Genomic DNA, 21337 nt, shown 5'->3' with positions numbered 1-21337 from the left:
TCGACGGAGTTATTATAGTCACCATCCTTCTCACTGTCACCAAGTGCTTGCTCATAGGAGGTTGTTTGAATGTTGGGGTTTTCTGTGTATTATTGTAGGGTCTCTCTACCATATTTATGTACTTATTTTTTTAAAACATGTATTTTTTTTCTTTATTTTGATAATCAAGATTAAATGATACTGGGTTATTTCAGTCAGGATTGAGATCAGAGTCATTTAACATAGTTACTTATTCAATTTAGAAACATGATGCAAACTGGAGAAGAAAAAAACAAAAAAAATGTTCTTCTAGAGTTAAATAAATGGGAAAGAAAATCAGGTGGAAGTGTTTGACACAGTGTTGTGTGGTTGGCAGTTGGGCTCAGACTAGAGGGTGTTTTTGACTGTGAAGTCAGTGTTGCTAGGCAAACACTCCAAGCTGCACACAGATCAGACAAGAGGCCCTAGCGACAGAGGACTTGCACAAACTGGAAGACTTGCATTCAAACATCAGGGAGCGTGATGGAGTGTTGCATCCAGTTAAAGCTTTATATTACACCAAAAATACAGAAGCATCGATGAGAGTTGATAAATATTGGTCAGTATCAATGCTGATATCGATAGATGCCTATTACAAAGGCAAATAGAATCAAATTCTGTCCTCTCTGGACACAGCAGAGACTTTAAATGACACATACATCCAGCCCATTTTCATTAAACCTAAAGTTAAAGTGTAACACTTAAAAACACTTCTGTTTTCTCTCTTTAGACATGCTGATTGATGGACTTAAAGAAAAGTACAGAAGGGTGTGCATGTACTTGCACAAGTGCTGGTTAAATGCTCAACAGCAATCTAAAGTGGGACAGATTTTACAATAAAAACATTGATTTCATGCATTTATGAGAGCACAAGCTAAAAAACGTTTGATTGATCAGTTACTTGTTGTTTACTTGTTAGCATCAATTTGCAGGATCATCACCCAATGGCACAGCTGTAATTGGCCCTCAAAATCCAGTTTTTGCAAGGACTGTAGTACATTCCATATCATTTAGGTTTTAATAACTTTTTCAGTATAACGGCCAAGATTCGCCATTTGCTGATGCTGGTATTTATAATGGTCGATAAATGAAAATTCAAACAGTTAACGAGATAGGAGAAACACTTTTCAGCGAATGTCGGGAGTGTTGATGTTGCACAGAAACTTAAAGAAGTCCAGTCGATATTTTTTTTTCCTTCCCCCTACTAAGATTACCATGACCTGGATGACTGAGAAGCTACACAGACTTGATGCTGCATAGTTTGTCCACCAGAGGGCACTCTGCAGCATCTTTGGTGGCAGAGAGCAGAGTCAGGCAGAACTTACATAATTGTTTAAACAACAGAGAACAAATGTTATGGAAATCTGTTTGTTTTGTGTGCCTGAAAAAAGGAAAAATTGCTGATATCACATTGTATTTATTTATTTATTTTTCGGCACATTTTCAACAAACTCGAGCACCTTGTGTTCTGTAGGGACACATACATACTAGGCAATGAGGGTGGATGTTATAGCCTCTGAATTAAACCATAATATTTCAAGAATATTTGCAATAATGACATCTATGACAATATACAGTGGGGCAAAAAAGTATTTAGTCAGCCACCGATTGTGCAAGTTCCCCCACCTAAAATGATGACAGAGGTCAGTAATTTGCACCAGAGGTACACTTCAACTGTGAGAGACAGAATGTGAAAAAAAAATCCATGAATCCACATGGTAGGATTTGTAAAGAATTTATTCGTAAATCAGGGTGGAAAATAAGTATTTGGTCAATAACAAAAATACAACTCAATACTTTGTAACATAACCTTTGTGGGCAATAACAGAGGTCAAACGTTTACTATAGGTCTTTACCAGGTTTGCACACACAGTAGCTGGTATTTTGGCCCATTCCTCCATGCAGATCTTCTCGAGAGCAGTGATGTTTTGGGGCTGTCGCCGAGCAACACAGACTTTCAACTCCCGCCACAGATTTTCTATGGGGTTGAGGTCTGGAGACTGGCTAGGCCACTCCAGGACTTTCAAATGCTTCTTACGGAGCCGCTCCTTTGTTGCCCGGGCGGTGTGTTTTGGATCATTGTCATGTTGGAAGACCCAGCCTCGTTTCATCTTCAAAGTTCTCACTGATGGAAGGAGGTTTTGGCTCAAAATCTCACGATACATGGCCCCATTCATTCTGTCCTTAACACGGATCAGTCGTCCTGTCCCCTTGGCAGGAAAACAGCCCCATAGCATGATGTTTCCACCCCCATGCTTCAGAGTAGGTATGGTGTTCTTGGGATGCAACTCAGTATTCTTCTTCCTCCAAACACGACGAGTTGAGTTTATACCAAAAAGTTCTACTTTGGTTTCATCTAACCACATGACATTCTCCCAATCCTCTGCTGTATCATCCATGTGCTCTCTGGCAAACTTCAGACGGGCTTGGACATACACTGGCTTCAGCAGCGGAACATGTCTGGCACTGCGGGATTTGATTCCCTGCCGTTGTAGTGTGTTACTGATGGTGACCTTTGTTACTTTGGTCCCAGCTCTCTGCAGGTCATTCACCAGGTCTCCCCGTGTGGTTCTGGGATCTTTGCTCACCGTTCTCATGATCATTTTGACCCCACGGGATGAGATCTTGCGTGGAGCCCCAGATCGCGGGAGATTATCAGTGGTCTTGTATGTCTTCCATTTTCTGATGATTGCTCCCACAGTTGATTTTTTCACACCAAGCTGCTTGCCTATTGTAGATTCACTCTTCCCAGTGCAGGTCTACAATACTTTTCCTGGTGTCCTTCGAAAGCTCTTTGGTCTTGGCCATGGCAGAGTTTGGAGTCTGACTGTTTGAGGCTGTGGACAGGTGTCTTTTATACAGATGATGAGTTCAAACAGGTGCCATTCATACAGGTAACGAGTGGGGGACAGAAAAGCTTCTTACAGAAGACGTTACAGGTCTGTGAGAGCCAGAGATTTTCCTTGTTTGAGGTGACCAAATACTTATTTTCCACCCTAATTTATGAATAAATTCTTTACAAATCCTACCATGTGAATTCATGGATTTTTTTTTCACATTCTGTCTCTCACAGTTGAAGTGTACCTCTGGTGCAAATTACTGACCTCTGTCATCATTTTAAGTGGGGGAACTTGCACAATCGGTGGCTGACTAAATACTTTTTTGCCCCACTGTAGCTAAAAGTCCCGAGCAACATTTTATCAGTGATTGCAGCTTGCAGGCAGCAGCATTTATTAGTGCAAACAAAATGAAGGGTATTTTCCATCCTTCTTTTCCAATGAGCTGCTGTCACTGATGACAGACTACATACTTCAAAGTGTGAATCTATTGTCACGAGGTGCCAGGAGCAGCAGCATTATTGTACAATAGCAGTGACACAGTATTGTATCCAGTGACACAGCATCAGTCAAATGTAGGCACAGAAGTAGCCAAGGTAATGTTTTCTCTGAAAACGAAGTAAAAGTGTAACAGAACTGCATAACACGGCTTAACCTTGTAACTTTTTGGGAGCTGCACCATATTGTTACAGAATTAACTTTAAATTAGAAAATAATTGCTAGCTGGGATGTTGCATTTTGGGATGAGCTTTTTAATTAGTTGTTTAAAGCCCTTCTTTTCCACAGTTTGGACTGTCATCATATCATTGACTAAACAAAGTAAAATGCATTAGTAACCTCCACCCACTGTTTGCTGTTTCTGTCATATGGAGTGCAACTAGCAAATGCTTCAGCGATGGTTAGTTGAGTCATTTGTTTACATTTGGATAACACATCCCCAGGTGCTAATATCTCTTCCTGGTGTGCAATCACAGCCTGGTTGTACTTGACATGCATTTTGACTTAAGTAAAATGTGTTGTTTATACCTTTTAGCAAAAGCAGTTTGTTTTTTTGTTTGTTTTTGTGCATATTTTGCAAGTATTGTGCTTTGGCGGAGGTTGCTTAAGTATAGTGCTGTGTGACGGTTTTCAGGTACCCTTAATTCTTTTCATATTTTGCTTGGAAAAATGGGAAATGGGTGCAGTGATTAATTTGCAATTAATTTGCTTTATCAAAACCTGACAGTACTTTTCTGCATTCAGGTCAGTTCTTGTGTAATTTGGCTGACGTCAGCCTTCTGTGGTTGCTGGTCTTGCTAACTAATGATTTCTCTCACTGATAAAAGAGCCACCTTTAAGAGAACACACTGGGAGAATAAGAACTGCTATGCTTTCATCTCTTTATTTTTGAACTGCATTCATTATTAATGACTGCAAAAATATAAACTGATTACGTTATGTGCACCAGTTTTTCCCCCAAACATGCTGGATCGTACATAACAGTGACTGTAGAAGCTGTATGATTTTTAGATGACCATCTGATTTGGAAATGGAGAGGGGCAAAACATAAACTTGTTTGCTATTTTATATTTCAGTATAGATTTAAAAAGAATGTGCTGGTTGTTATTTCATTGACTTTCTTAAGCCTTATTTTAGTAACAGTAGTAGCTCTGAAATGTTCTAACAAAACCATCTCCAAGAACCTTCAGCGTTCAGTTCAGTTTTATTTTTAACATTGTTTTTCCAGAGAAGCTCTGAGAATCCATGAAGGACTGTTTCACCCTGTGTGTTCTGTCTCATGTCGAGTTGGCCCTTTTGTGGTTTCAGGTCTTTATTCTTAATGGGGAAAAATGATGTTTATTACCATGTAATTTTAATTTAGTTAATGACAACAACAAAAAGATCTGTGGTCTGTAATATGAATCTGTTCCTTAGTTTCCCTCACTTGTTTGTCCGCTAATATTTGTTCATCTCTCTCTTTTTGTTTTTTTTTTTTTTCTTTTCTTTAATTGATACATCACAGATCATGGCAGTCGTAATGGTAGATTTGAAGGGTTGTACTTTATGCTTTGCTCTCATGCTAGTGTCTAAACAGAAATAATTGTTGCTATTGCATGAGGTTGCATCAACATAGTCTCTGTGTTGTGCATATGCTTACATCTGCGAGTGTAGTTGTGCAATACACAGCCACAGAAACATGTTTAGTTGTACTTTGCTGTTTTGATTTTTTTTTTTTTTTGTTTGTTTGTTTTTTGGTGTGTGTGTGGGCGGGGTTGGTTTATTGAGGTGCTTCATTAACAATGCCTTTTTATTTATTAATTTAAACTGAATATAGGGTCTTACAGTGATGTTTTGACAGATGGACAGGAAATCTATTTAGAAATGCCTTTGGCCCATTTATAAGACTTTCACAACTAATTTTCTTGATATTCTTCATGAATTTACTAAAACAGTTTAAGCTTTGCTGTTACAAACCCTACTAAAGGTCACATTGATGATATAAGCACCAATAACCTGGTGCTAAAAAAAGGTTCTGGCACCAGATTATTCCCACATATAACATCAGTCTTGCCTACACTTTCATCTCATAAAAAGTTGTTTCTGGGTTCAAACCTCAGCTTGGATCTGTTCTCTGTTGCATTTCCCTGTTTTCCCTAAGCCCAGATGGGTTTCATCCAACTACTTCAGCTTCTTCCCATAGTCCAAAGACATTGTTGAGATTGTGATTCTTTACTGGACATTGATGTGATATAAATAGTATTTAGGATAACCATACATTCTAACAGTCTTTTAAGTGTGTTCTTATAGTCTAAAGTGCTTTGAGTGGTCACTAAGATGAGAAAAGTGCTACATAAATGAATTATAGCCATTTCCTGTTATAAATAACTTAAACAGATTTGATCAAGAAATTCAAGAAAAGCCATCAATGTTCAGTTTTTTAAGTAACAAAATAAATAAGAGCTGCAAGACACAAGAGTGGTCATGCAAAGACTTGGTTTATACATGTGGCAGAAGAGAAGATGACATTGTGCATTCTAGTTATTCCTGACAGCATCATTTCTACTGATCTGTCTACATGTGGGAGGTTTGATACTAAGGAGGAGCCCGTAAAACTTGGTCTTCCATGTGACATGGTACTGCTCTGCAGACCTTCATGCTTTGTAGGCAAGGCCCTCATCTCCTCTTGCTCATCCATGAATCCCTAAGGCCTGGGTCCCTATGGCATTGCCTGACAGTCATTCCTATATTAATATTACATAGAAAACTGCTGTGGGCCTGTGCACAGACCTGGTGGTTTTTTTTAGACCTGCTCAAATCCAGCTGAAGATATAGATGTGAAGGTGCTCTCAATGATACACACTTAATGTATTATGACACAGAAACCAAGGAATCTGAATCAGTATAAAATATGGCTGTAGGGCCCTGATGGGGAGAGAGGACATGCCTTAAACCTGTGCTATTTTGCAACCAAGATGGGGCGGTATAAACGCTCATCTTGGGGCTTCAGAACAGGACTTTAAAAAACAATGGGTGATGTCACAGTATTTACTTTCATATTCTACACTGTCGGTGGTTACCTCATGGACACCTGTGGTTCTTGGAGCCCTTGATCTGCAGCTTCCTGGCTCTTCAGAACGACATAGAATCTGCTGTTTGTTCTTTTCATGTGTCTAACCGTAACTTAGATAGGATTTTATCAAAGAATACCAGATTGTCCAAGCCTTACGCTGGTAAGCCCATTACCAGTCAAAACATTGTTAGCGGAGACTGTGACTTTACTTCTCCTAACTCTGTCTTGAGCTTTCAGGCTCCACTTCATGTCTGCTTAACAACAGGGAGCCAATTTCAAGTCACTATCAGGACATCTGTGCTGCAGATAGCTCGTCATCCACAAATTTCACCCATTCAGGAATAACCATTGGAGTGGAACCTCCACAAAGATACAGCCCTAGTTCCCTCATTGCCTTTGAGACAGGGATATAGTACCTATTCAGCAACTGCTCTGAGTTTCTCATAGCCTGCCTGTGTCACAGGAGGCCACACTAGGGTTTCTGCTTGCTGTGTTTGTTTGCCAGTTGACATCACACAGTTGTTCCATAGAAGCAGCAAGTCTCTTTTGTTTATTCTCAAGTTACGTGCTTGTGCACTTTGTTTTACTTAAAACCAAAGCTGTCCACATGTTAGGCATAGGTCAGTGCTAGGGCTGAACGATATATCGCATTTGCGATAATATCGCGACATGATCAAGTGCAATTTTCTAACCGCAAAGGCTGCGATTATACTCTGGACATGTCCAAATTCATGGGCTGCATCCTCCTGAGGCCGCATTTGTAGACCGATTACGTCACAGCGACGTGCCGAAGGCTGTCCAAATTACTACCATATCCCAGAATTCATAGCGCGGCCCAGCCAAACTCCAGTTTCCAACAATGGCGGCCGCTACTAAGTTTTAAAATTACTCATACTAATCTTTCTGGGTCACAAAATAAACTTTTAAAATATTTTCAGGCGAGAAAGTAGTTGTGTAAACATCGACTATCTGCTCGGTTTATCAAGATATCCCATATTTGCAAAAGTGCTTCGACGTTTTCAGAGGCGTCTGCTACCCACCAGCTCGACAGCTAGCCGGGAGCTCGAGGGTTACTGATGCGGCCGAGAACGGCACAACTCCCGGCACATCATTTTCAGATCACCGCGGAGTTTCGCTGCTCGGGTTAAACGTAATATATAAGTCACTTAGACAACCTAAAAATTTTATTGTTGGGCTTTTTTCAGTGTTTTGTTTGTTCGTGAGTAAATCGGTTTGGCTGAGATTAAAGTTATTAGATTAGATAAAATAAAACTTTATTAATCCCCCGGGTGGGTTCCTCCTTGGTTTTCACACAGCTGACTAAACGTCAAACAGAAAACTTATTAAACAGAAGTATGAGACAGTCGAGAATTTACGCCAGTGTTTGGTTATATTTTAGATAGCAAGAAGCAGACGGCCGAGTTTATTAAACTCCACCGAGACAGCGGTGACGCTAATCAGAACTAGACCGTCCAATTTCCAATTTTATTAGTTTTATTTATTTAATATTATTTTTTAATTGAATGACTGTCTAGTAGTTCACAGATGTCGAAAAACTGAGTGTGGTAAAGCCACTGATTTTGTTTATGTATATTTCTGCAATCTGCACATTGTACTGACTTTCATTTTAATGTTTACACCAGGGTTCCTTGTCAGCACTTTATGCTCAGATGTTTGTAAGCTAAAAATAAACTGTGTATGTTCAAATATACTGTTGTGATTGAAGAAGTTAAATAAAAATGTAGGTCATCAATTCATGCATCACCTCATGTCATCATAACAGAGGTCTGTCTTCCAGGAAAGAACAGTTTAAAATTAATGTAATATAGTATTGGCCATACTATATGATGTATTGCTCTAATCGCAATTAGATTATTTTCCATAATCATTCAGCCCTAGTCAGTGCCGTGTTAATGAAATTCAGTTTGTGGTGGCCCATGTGACTGAATGAGCCACATGGGCCGGTAAGCTGTTGGTTGACCGTTCAGTCTACTTTCCTACCCTCATGTGTGGTCAAAAGCTCTTGGTAGTGACTGGAAAAATGAGAATGCTGACGTGTCTGAGTTGAGTCATTACTCGCACCGTGAAAGAGGCTGGTTGAGGTAGTTTTGGCATATGACCTGGAGTTGTTCAGGGCATCTCCCACTGGGCACACACACACTAAAGAGATCTCTTGAGAGCTTCTTGGAAGTGGTTAGAGATCTCTGCTTAGACTCCTGCCCCCAGGAGGCAGGGAGGGAGGGATGGATGGAGTTTTGAGATGTCAGCTATCAGACAAAGTGACTTGCATCTTTTAATAGGGATTGTCCCAACAGTGGTCACTGAAGAATTAAAGAGGCAAACATGGGACACACAAGTTACCAATTCTTGTGTCAAATCTCCAAACTATCCTGGGTGGGTAGTAGTCGTGTGTACTGGTGCTTGTCCATTGGCAAGCAGATGTGAGAGTGAATGGTACCAGGCAGCTTCTAGGTGTGAATGGTGGGTAATGAGTATTAATATTTTCCTCTCACTAAAATCACACTAAAATAAAAGTAAAAAGAATAGAAATGGATAAGTGAAAACTGTTCCCTTTTTGTTCAAAAAATGTTAAAATTATTTCAAATAAAGTCTTGTTCCACTCTTGGCGGATGGGGTGAGTGTACATCACAGTTCAATTTGATCTGGTCCTTAAAATGCATCTGATCTTCTGGACAGATTTTTTTTTTTTTTAAAGGACTGAGCCTTTAGCCTGCCAATATCTAGACAGCAGCTTCAATCTGTTTTCTGATAATGTCACTCAGTGGAAGAAGCCCGTCTCGCCAGCATCTCTGCTGTCTTTCCATTCAACCTCACTTTATCGGTTCGTGTGGTTTAAGGTTGATGGTACCCTCCACTCTCAAATTCATGCACACTCATCATTAATGTGTCACCTGTTCCATCAGTGACTCATGTGTCCCCTGTGGTTGGTGCTGTGTTGAGTATATAAGTGGATGTTTCAGCGCAATTTGTTCTGCATCTGTTAAAGAACAGAGACTGTTCTTTGGACTTCAACCTCCCCCCAAAACTCGTATTCTTGTCTTGTTCTCTTATTCATTCTTTCTTCCTCATACATTTGATCTTGCTCCGATGCTCCCTCTCTCCCTGCCTTTTGCTCTTTTTTTTTTTTTTTTTTTTTAACAGACTGCACTCTGGTATTAGATGTGTTGTTATTGTTGTTCTATGAATAAGAGATATGTAGCCTCGAGCACTTAGAATGGCATTCCACTTTGCTGCACTGTAAATTATGTGTGGAAGAACAGGCTCTATAATATGCATGTAAATACGTCTACACACACACACACACACACACACACACACACACACACACACACACACCAACTTACAAAATCTGAAGAACTGTAATATTAAGAAGCTCGCTTTGAAAACTCAGACAATTTGGCTGTTTTCTGTTTTTGCAGCAATAAACGTATTTATAATTTTTAATGAAGTGGTGCACCTTTTTTCCTACTGAATGCAGACATGGATACAGAATAAAGTGTAATATTACATTTGCTCATTTTGGAGATGATTGTCCTTTGTGTGTGTGTTTTTTTTTTTTTGATCAGTGGATCACACTTATTCACTGTATTACTTTTGTTATGAAATGTGAAAATGGCAAATAGATTCAGACAAGCAAATGGATGCCTTTTTAAAGACTTCCATTTTTTTTTTTACTTTCAGTTCAATATAGGAGGAGAGTCAACCCAATTAAAAATAATTATGCCATTTGGCTTGCTTTGAAAGCAATGTGCTTGAAAGGCAAAGAGAAGTAACTTTGCTTTTGTTTTTTGTTTAGTTTAGTTTGTTTTTATTCTGTTGAGCAGTAAATTAAAACGTTGCCCTTCAGCTCAGTCCAGACATCCTGAAAGTAAAATATGAATCCACAGCAAAATCTTTCTAATTTAATTTAGCTTGACCTAAATTTTTAAAGACGAAGATTTTTAATTTATTTTTTTTGCTTTTTGACAGCATGTAGCTTTTGACTGCGTTTTTCGAACTCTAATCTACATATCTGTCTCTTCCTTCCATTTTCTCTCTCTGGTTATCATAAGGCACATACAGCTGCAGCTTTAAATAAACTCTCTGTAAACAGATGTAGAACTTCAAAAGACTGAAGTTGAAGAAAATGAAAGGGCAATTTGTTTGGCTGTGACTGTGTGTGTGCTGTGGAAAAATACTTGATGTTAAGTACACACATCTACTGTTACTCAGTTCGAGAAATGTAATCGTTTCTTATAAAGTACATGAAAGAGTTATTTATGAGCTTTTCTGTACGCTTCATCCACTCTGGTCTTTCTTGACGCTGAAGGCAGTGGTACCCGGACACCGTTTGTTTTTTACCATGTTCTTTTATTTGTCCTTCACCGTTTCTCTTCCTCATATACTCTTTCTTCTTTTCTGTCTTTTACTCTGTAGTTTATTTGGCAACCGTCGTTTGGAGGCATATAGAATCTAATTTAGCCTGTAATCAAGAGCTCAGATAGGGGTGTGTACATGCTGTGAGCGTTCCTGTTTGAGTGTGTCTCTCCTTATATTGGCATTAAGCGACTTTTATTTAGCCAGACCTTGCAGAGTGAGAAGAAAACACTGGGAAAGAATACTTTCTCGTTAATGTGTCTGTTTGATATAACTGAAAACATTATTTCCTCATAGGGAAAGCTCACGTGAACGTCAAGAGCTTTCGATCACACTGTCGAGTATTTTTTTATGCTAACCTCCTCTCCCAATCTGTAATGTGAGATCAGTTGTAACCATTTCTCTCCATGTATAGCAAACTGAAATTGGTTATAAAAGGTTTGCAGGGTTTTTCTTGCATATGTTGGTCTCACACCAAAGGAACGTGTTTTGGGGTGTTTCCGCGTGTTAGAACGTGTGGAACGTTATAATTACAATGAGTGTAAAACTGTAATGACCTGATCTGACATCCCAAGATGAGAGCAGAGTACAAGTCTTTTAATTAATGTAGTTTTCAAATGATCAGTATTTAAAAGTACGGTAGGATCATTATTGTACATTAAATATTTCGGACTTTTCGTCTTCTCTTTTGTTTGGCCTGGTTATATTTTGTATTCTCTCTCTTTTTTCTTTTTTTTTTGCCTGTCCCATTTGGTTCTTTAGCCGTAAGAATTGTTGTTTGAAGACCAGCAAGGATACCCAACGGATTTACTTTGCCAAATGGATCATCACGGCCTTGCTGTATTGGTCCATTTGATCGACCTTTGTTGTTATTATTTATTTTATTTTATCTTCAGTTGTTACAGGCGGGACAGACATGACTGACGGATAGAAAAGGGAGAAAGAAAGATGAAGGAAAAGAAAATCAGAAGGGAAGAGGGACAGTGAGGAAGGGCTCTTAAAAAGAGAGAGAAGAGAGAAAAAAAATCTCCTGGATCACCTGTTGAGAGAAAGAGAAGAGAAAACAAGCAAAAAAACAGAGCAACATACTAAACACAACACCGTCACGTTAATCTAGCTAAGTGTAAACAGCAGTAAATACTAAATATTGAATGTTGTTGTGCAGCACGCAGGACCGACAGCACACAATGTATTCTGTATTCTCACAATGTATATTTTGTATTCTCTTTGTTTATTTTAATTTCTTATTGTTATTTACTTGTTGCTGTCAATATTTTTGTTATCACAAAGAAGTTAATGATAGAAATCATTGATATTGTGGCTCAGCTAAATTAAGTCAATATTTGGTGTGGTAACTCTTTGGCATTAATAGAGCTATTGCTGCCAGTTTTCGTTTATCAAAGCTACAAAGCTGATCATGACTGGAAGGACACCGGGTTCCTTAAAGGCAGTCATTTTTAAGGAATCAGATTTTTCATGGGTGCTGCTGCCTGCTCATCTAGGGCACTCATCGAACAGAGAAGAGACTCAGGCAGGGGAATGCAACTTTCCACTCTTTGGTCATTACACTGCTGCATTTGTCACAAGGCATTCTTATTTTTCAGGGGGAAAAGCGCTCTGTAAAAGAATATGAAAAGTCACTAAATCTGACAGAGTTGTTGAGTTGGCAACAGCGAGGTGAACTGAAGCGTGATGATCACTGCTGTGAGTGAGGAATGTGAGGCGCCCTGGATGCTAAGATGAGATGGTGCATAAAAAATGTTCTGCTCTATAACTGATGGCTGTTTGATCTATGTCTCTGTGTCTCAGGGAGACTACGATCCAGTCAAAACCCGTGTTCTCCACCTCAAAGTGAACCCCACCGCCATTGCCAAACAAGAGCGCCAGCAGGAAGTGGAGGCTCTCCGACAAGAAGTGACACGGCTCAGGGATCTTGTACGCTCTTTGCAGAGTGGAGGTGCTGTGGGGCATTCCCAGGATGACACGCACAACCCCAGCTTCAGCCTTAGTTTGGCTCCTTCAAAGGAAGTGTTGGGTAAGATGACACAGAAGTGTGACATCAGAATAAGAGTGAGCTATAATGTCATTCAACAGCAAACAGGGCTTAAAAAGTAATAGGTAATGTCTAGAAGTCAAAGGCAGCCAGTATACCATCATTAAGAGTGGAATAATATGATTGATGGCTGTTAAAAGACAATTACAGTAATCTGAGAGGAAATAAGAGCATGACTGATAGTATGGGTGTCACTAGAAGTCAGTATTATTCATATCCTCACAATATTCCTTAGGTGGTAGGAGGAGGACTGGGTGACCTCGTTTATATATTTTAAGGTGAAATTGCAGATCCAGGTTTCGGATAGCTGATGTTAGATGAATGGATAAGGGGCCAAGGGAGAGTTTGATCCATGGATGAAGCTTTTCTGATCCGATGATTAGATTTTCTCTTTTTAATTATATTGTTATATAATGTTATAGTTAACATTAGAGGGGAAGTGGATATTTAGACAACATAAAGTACAGATTTTAAAGGTTGTTAAAGGTCCTCTTTACATGTAGACTGATCCAAAAAATATGAAATGGCAAAAAAAGAGAAAAGCCATACCCAACAGTTGCTTTCTAAAGGAACATGTTGCTCTTGGGAACTGCTTCATTGATATTTTGGCTCAGAAAGTCTCTGTCCTCTTAAGTGTCTATATGACAGACTGTTAGAGGGAGGACGTGCAGTTATGACAGGGTTAAATATGCATTTGGAGCTCAGGACAGTTCACTGGTAAAAGTCTGTTGGCCAATTTGTGCACAGCGCTCTGTGCTCGCTCTGTCTGTCTGCTGCTCGCTCACGGTCTCAATTTTCTTGGCACTTCTTTTTTCCAACTCCCAGCCTTCTTATTTTTTTCTCATCTTTCATTCTTGTCTTTTCTGTCATCTTCTCCTGTTCCTGGCATGTTCGCTTCTCTGGCTTTTAATTTCTTATGATATGAAAATTGAGTTTGTAACAAGTAAGTTCAGTTTAAACTCTGTATAGATAAAGCAGACCTAGTGTGTGATATCTGTCCTTATTGCAAGACCTGGGTCAGTGCAATAGAAAGTCTACAAACTTATCAGAGATCAACAGAAACGTTTTAATGTCTATAAAATAATTTAATGACATTTTACCCCATGTAGTGTTACCCTGCTGTCAGTAGTAGTTTAACTTGGCTATAGGCTTTGTGTGTTCAGTTAAGAAATTACCTAAGCAACATTACAGGAACAATACTTCATGTAGCAATTAGCAGCAGGTAGAAAATGTTTTCCATTTTTAATTACATTTAATTAGTAAAATTTACTGTCCAGTTTTATACACCAGCGGTTATTAGTTCTGCCCTGGGTGTTGATGATGAGTTTCCACATTTTTGCATTTTTCACACATTAATACTGGACAATTGTGATGACAAAATTTAAAAGTAAGTTTAGAATTAGAAAAAAAATCAGGGCTTTAACTTTTTACTCTTGCTGTTACAAATTACTATTTCATTAAATACAGCTGGGAAATGAACTTTAATGATGATGATAATAATAATAAATAATCATCATCTTTTTTATAAGTTGTCTTGAGCAGTAGTTCTAGGTCTTTATAGGTCTTTCAAAGTTTTTCTTTGGACTTTGGATGCTTTTTCATTCATTTTCAGTCCAGTCCTCGTACAATTTCAGATGAATGTTTTTTTTAGTTTGTTTCTTTTTGGTTTCTTAAGCCACTTAACACTAACTGTGAATCATTAAAGCATTAAACAGGCACCTAACTCGAGGGGTAAGTCAGATAACTTTGCAAAGAAGCAGTTATTAGCAGCCTGTACCCATTTGTACCCATTTCTTAATGAAAATCTATAACAGTTTAAATATAACCTCCGCACACTGTCTCACTTAGCTCCATCAGGTACCTTTATCAAGTCAGTCAGACTGAAACATTGTGATTTAATAAGTGTCGTAGTGGTTATCGAGACAGTATGCACGAGTTGCATTTTAATTGTTGTGGAACCTTTCTCTTGGTTCATGTGTGCAGAGATTTTTTTTAAAATTTTATTTCAAATCTATGAAAACTTTAAATATTACAGTTTGAGAGGTTTTAAAATATAGTTTTTTATGATTCTCAAAAATTATTAGCTGAAAACTTATCTCAGCAAAAAACAAGTGGAGGCCAGAAGAAGTGGCAGGCATAAAAGTATCATTATCTGAAAGCCACGTCTTTAGAAAGGGTAGTTAATGGGTAGTAAAGCCTGACATATGGCAAATTATACAAGTGGGCAACTGGACAACTTTTCACCATGATGATGATCCTGAATAGAAAAACATACAGTGGAACACTATCAGTCATGGATGGGCCTCCCCAGAGGCCAGACCTCTACATTATTGAAGCAGTGTGGGATCATCCTGACAGAGAACAGTCCTTCAAGAAGCCTGGGGAAATGTTCCTGAAGACTACTTAAAGAAATGAAAAGAAAGCTTGACTAAGAGAGTTCAGGCTGTGTTGAAGAGTAAGAATAAAAATGGTCGTACTAAATATTGATTATGTATGTTTGCACTTTTCAGTAAATCGCTGCCCCTATTTCCCATTTCCCTTATATAATGATGTGAGGGGTGGCTCAAGACGTTTGCAGATGTTTTGGGACACTACAGTTTAGTTTAGTTTTTGTTTGTTTTTGCTTCTGATACGAGTGCAAATTTTAGCAGTATTTTAGACTGAAAACGAGAGAAGAAAATATATAAATAAGACGCTCCCTATGCAGCTGGCAGCTTTTGAGCCATTATGTACACAGACCTGTAGACACCAATCAAGACTGAAATACAGAAGTCACCAAAACTGTAAAAGTTTGTGTGAAAAGTATTCTAACTAATACTCGGATTTAGTAACTCAACACGTACGTTGACACATTTGTGTGCCCACTTGTACGTGTTTGTCTTTGCGATTGCACAGATAACGACATGTCCACATTCCTGTGTGTCCACTTGTCTGCACGGAGAAGGAAATGTATTGGTTGCTGCAGCCTGAGAATTCCCAACCATTTTCAGGGCATTTTGATGGCTGTCATAAAGTGACAGTTTTGTCACATTTCTGAAGTCTTGAAACACTATTTAACCGCGGTGACTGACACTTGAGAGGAGCCCAGTCACCCAGGAGACAGACAGGCACGTAGACACTCACTGGCAGACTCAGTCCCAGACTCTTAAGTTTATACTTTCTAGTCATTCACTTGTTTAATAATGACAGATAAAAATGTAATCGGCCAAGCTATACGCTATGAAGAGGAGAATGATGAGTAGAAATAATTATCAGTCGCAGCAGGGTTAGAAGTTATGGGAATAAAAACTCCCTGACTGCTCTTGAAACGACGCATTATGTTGTAAGAGAATAGAGAGTTTTGACTGACTGATGCTGACTGTAGAGAGAGAGGAAAAAAGTGAAAAGGACTGGTTGTTAAGTAAGGTATAACCCTGAACAATGTAGGTTCACATTTGAGCAGCAGAAATGCTTTTAACCTTTTAAAAAATCTGTAGCAAACACCAAGCTTTTCAGAGGTGTTAGGTAAGCATTTCTTTGCCTGGTTACATCATCTCCCTCCATGTGTTTTTGTTTTTTTGGTTAATAGTCTTTACGGTGCTCCTGCCTGCACTCGTTTTTTTCTTTTTCTTTTTTTCTTTTTACATTTTCTCAGATTTGCATACATCACAGTGTTGAGAAGATTGGCACAAATATCTATAAAAAGTAAATATTTGCCTCTTTGTGGTTGTTCCTTTCCCAGCTCTCCTTTTACCACTTGTGTACTTACAAAATGTTCATGGCTCCACATTTGCATTGTTAAGATTCAATATTGAGGAAGGGTACAAGAGGTGATCGAAGAATAACCACACCGATCCGGCCGGGTGAAGTCAAACGATGATTTTAATGAATACACGCGTGGGAAGAGAACTCTGTACGCAGACAGGAAGTAGTCTTCGACTTAATCAAAGCATGAACAGATATTTTATAGCATCAGGGTTTATTTACTGACGCCCCTTCATACGTCACAGATACATTTTATACATAGATCAGATCAACATCATGACTTTTCACCTAGAAAATCATCTTCTATCTTCATGGCTAGCCCTTCCTGTCTACCTTTCAGTTCTTGTCTTGTTCCTCTTTCTTGCCGAGACACCAAGAAACGGTTCCTCTTTTACCAAGACAATTTTGCAGTTACAGCCAAACATAACTAACCTCTCCTCTAAATAAATCTAATTTAAAGTGTGTGTGTGTGTGTGTGTGTTGACCTCACATGCTCTTTGTGTCACCTCTTACACTTCTGACCTTTTACCAGACCAGAAGCTCACTGAGACTATGTGTATGTCTTCTACTAAATAAATGTTTTAATCAAGAACCTCTACTAAAACCTTAATATAAAATGATAAAGCTATCTGTTACATTGCTAAAGCCTCGTCTTAGCCTGCGGCTCAAAATAACTTCCTGCTTCTTTCTGCATACAACTTCCTGTCAGCCTGCAACTCAGTCTTTCTGAAAGAGACACTGTCTAAACCTTGGAATGCAATATCCATGCTGCAAATTATATTATTAATGCAATAACAATTATTTAACAATAGCAGTAAAATAATTTCCCTCCTCGACACTCCCCCTTTTGACCTCTGGAAAACCAGAGGTCACAATACATTGTGTCCTCACGCAGACCCTTCTCTGGTGGTCTCGAACCTCGAGATCTCCAGGATCCTCGCCCCTCCTGTGGTCGCCGAGATCAGTCTTCTGCAAAGGAAACAAAACACCTTTTCTTGCATCTCCCTAACTTATCCTATCTGGGACTCTTTAATTAAAAGCCTGATCCTAATTATCTTCTTAACTTATGGACTTGTATTTATGTATACTCTTCAACGTTACTCATCACTTTAAAATTCTTTTAAGCGCTGGTTTCACGTCCAGTTGCTCGCTCTACTTTCCCTTATCTGATCATCAACATCCTGTGCACAAGTTGTCGCTGCTGCAAGTTAATCTACTCCAAAAGAAAACAACCACTTCAATCAATTAAGTTTAAGCATATAAGCAATTACTCCTGTATACATTTCATCATAGCTAAATGCTGCCTTGAAACAACTCCTATGTGTTAACACTAACTTCATTTTAAAACCTCACATTTCCTATGTTATCACCTGTTTTGGTATAGCCTTTTTATTTCATTTTGCTCCCTTTAATGTAACAATACCTCCTAATTCTAGTTTATCAGACTTAACCAAAATATATGCTTTCCTTCCTCTTTGGTCCTTCTTTAAGTTCAGTTAAAAGCTAAATGAATTTAAGGCCTTTTGCCTGGAATCAATACTGTCATGTGTGTTTCTTAACTCTGTGTCTGTAAGCGTGTGCAATCCTTCATGAACTCATATTATCCTCACAGTAGATTGGCTAATCATAGCGCTAGCCAAAGGCTCGTGACCCTCCAGAGACAAATTTGAGCCACAACTCCTTTTAAAGCACAAAATGCAATATGTATAAAATAGTTATAACTGCACCTGAAATACAAAGTTAACATCATCATAAACATCTTATGGTCATCAAAGCAATGGGCAGGGCTGCGACCCAATTTAGCCCTGTCTGCACAAATTTTAGCCAACTTGTTTTTCAAATTTAGGTTCATCCTCTCTACCTTTCCTTGAGATTGAGGATGAAAGACCGTCCCGAACTTATGTTGCATTCCCAACATCCTCTCTACCCCTTGCAAATCTTTATTCTTGAAGTGAGTACCATTGTCTGATCTAATTCTCTTGGGAAACCCATGCCTTGGAATGTAATGATTAAGCACTTAATCACGCTTTTCGCGTCTTCACATTTGGTCGCCCATGCTTCGGGCCATCCAGTCAAAACATCCACACACACCAACAAATACCTCACCCCACCTGGGCCTGTATCAATCATGTCGGTATAATCAATCACGACCTCTTCTCCTGGCCTTCCTGGCATGAGAAACTTACCAGCTTCAGGTTTTACTGCTGGCTTTGGGTTGTGTGCCCCACAAATTAGGCACGTTCTGGCCTTTTCCAGTATCATCCTTCTCAAATCAGGATGCCACCATCGGCACAAATTTCTCTCCATCTGTTTCACTCCCACGTGACCAAGCCCGTGAGCCTCATTCACCTTTTGTTCCGCCATTTTGGCCGTTAAAGCGGGACGCCCATCTGGCCCCCTCCACAAACCGCCATCTTGCCAGGCTCCTTTGTTTTCCCACACCCCCTTTTCCTCTGGGGATGTCTCCTCCTGAGCCTGTCTAACTTCTCCCATGCTATTAGTGCTACCCTCCTCTTCTGGGGTTACCTGCACCAGTTGTCTCTGTCCTTTGTAGCCCGCTGCTTCCTTTGCGGCTTCGTCAGCTTTCTGATTTCCTCTTGCCACCATACTGTCTGCTTGTGAGTGGCCTTTGCATTTTATAATACTTACCTCGTCTGGGTCCTCCAGGGCCTTTTTGTGACAGATGGGTGCATTAGTGGCCGTTCTGAACCCGGCTCTCTTCCACTGAGCCAGTTCCACATGAGCTGCTCCAAACGCATATGCTGAGTCAGTGTAGATGTTCACTCTCATGTTTTTAGCCAACCTCAGGGCTCGAGTTAGGGCTATCACTTCAGCTCTCTGGGCCGACTGTTGTCCCTCGATTTTTCCTTCAACCTGGGCTTTCTTAATACAGTCATGTGGTTCTCCTGACCCCATTAGGTCTGCCATATTTATTCCTTCATGTGTGAATATCAGATTTGGCGCCTCTAAAATTTTGCTGAACCTTTGTTGCGTCAGTGGAGTCATTGTGAATGCCTGTGAGTTCACATAGGCCACTACACTGTGTGTAGTAAGCACTTTCAGTGGGTGTTCCCTCACTATATGTGCTGTTTTCTGAATTATCTTTGCTACTCCTGCTGCGTGTTGTGTGCATGTGGGATGCCTTGCTTCTGTTGAATTTAATCTTATGCTGACATACATAAGTACATCCCTACCTCCCCCTTTTTTCTGAAACAACACACCATTCACAACTCCCTTTGTTTCTGAAACATCAAGATGAAATGCCTCATCATAGTTAGGTGTGGCCAGATCTGTGGCTCTTGACAAATCCTGTTTTAGTGAAATGAACGCTGTCTCTGTGTCCGGCGTCCAAGGCAATTCAGCCTTCAGAATTCGAACACCAACTTTCTTGATCAAGTCCCTTAAAGGGGCCGTTTTACCCGCATAGTTCGGAATGAACTGCCTGCTGTAACCTGTCAAGCCAAGAAAGGAAAGCAACTCCTTCACAGTTCTTGGTTTTGGATGTGTCAGAATTTGGTCTCTGTGTGTGTTCATTAGCCCCACTGATCTGTGTGCGATCACCCGGCCCAGGAATGTTACCTCTGGCCGGACCAACTGCAGTTTTTCTTTGCTCACTTTGAAGCCACACTCCGCCAATCTGTTCAACACCACGAGCGATGCTGCCGTACAGGCCGCTGCTGACGGGGCTGCAATAAGAAGATCATCAACATACTCTATTAATGTACAGCCCCCTGGCAGTTGACATGGGGACAATGTCTCTTTCAACACCTGATTAAAAATTCCTGGTGAGAGTGCAAAGCCTTGTGGTAGGCGTGTGTACCTAAATTTGCGGCCTCTGTATGTGAATGAGAAAATGTCTCTGAGTGACTCGTGCAGTGGGAGACAAAAGAATGCATTCGCTAGGTCAATACATGTGAACCACTTTTGGTCTTCAGTTTTGTGCTTCTATTATGGTCTGTTAAATGGTATGTCAGACTTCAGCTGGAACAGGACAGGCGAACAGTTAGCTAGACCCACATCTGTGGGCCCTGCGGACCACAAAGTACCAGGCAATTTTGAGAGCTCAGCTACTGCATCAGGATGATCCATTCTTTCCCTGCCATGTATTCTGGAGATTTCTTTATGTTCTAAGATCACTGCATCGTTGGACAAACAAGTTACGCGATATATTTTACATTTTGGTGCATACCAGACATTTGGAATTTGGGTGCCTTGCCAGCATGCGTTGTCCAGCGCCCGCTTGACCATTGGTCCCAGATCTCTTGGCCCATGACCCTCGTGGACCGCCAATGTAATGTTAGGGGCTGAATCCTCTCCCACATTGTACCAAGGCAGTTGTTCATCAGTAAATTTCACAGCCACGGCCACACCTTCTGGTCCAACATAAATGTTATGTGTTTGCACATTCCACGTCTGTCCCTCAAGATCAGACTGGAACTGTTCCCGATAGATATCGTTATCTTCCCTATCATAAAAGAGTGTAACGTGGAAAGGATCTCGCGGAGGGGAATAGACGGCCAGGCTCATTATCCAGGGTTTCCATAGCTGATAATGTCTCAGAATGCCTACTTCCACTAGCCTCCCCCAGTAGATTTCGGCAGTGGGTTGTTCAGAGTTCTGGACTAGATATTGAGTCTTTGAAGGTGATCCCAGTTTCACAAGCAGGTCCCTGCCCATGAGATTTTCCAGGCACCTGTGAGGACACCACATATTGGTGCTTCAAAGTCTGTTTTCCCAGCTGTGTCAATGCTGGATTTG

The 21337-nt window shown here is 40.0% G+C and overlaps 1 protein-coding gene across 1 annotated transcript in view; it reads left to right on the top strand.

The window, feature by feature from the left end:
• Positions 1-21337, top strand: part of mad1l1 (mitotic arrest deficient 1 like 1) — a 76717-nt gene that overhangs the window by 23863 nt on the left and 31517 nt on the right. The window contains exon 16 of the mRNA XM_004569025.5: positions 12592-12817. Coding sequence (XP_004569082.1) covers positions 12592-12817 — 226 coding nt within the window. The remainder of the gene's footprint in view (positions 1-12591; positions 12818-21337) is intronic.

This window comes from Maylandia zebra, linkage group LG6 (genome assembly GCF_041146795.1).
Source record: "Maylandia zebra isolate NMK-2024a linkage group LG6, Mzebra_GT3a, whole genome shotgun sequence".
In the NCBI taxonomy this organism is placed as follows: Eukaryota; Metazoa; Chordata; class Actinopteri; order Cichliformes; family Cichlidae; genus Maylandia; species Maylandia zebra.
This window is presented reverse-complemented; position numbering and strand designations above follow the sequence as displayed.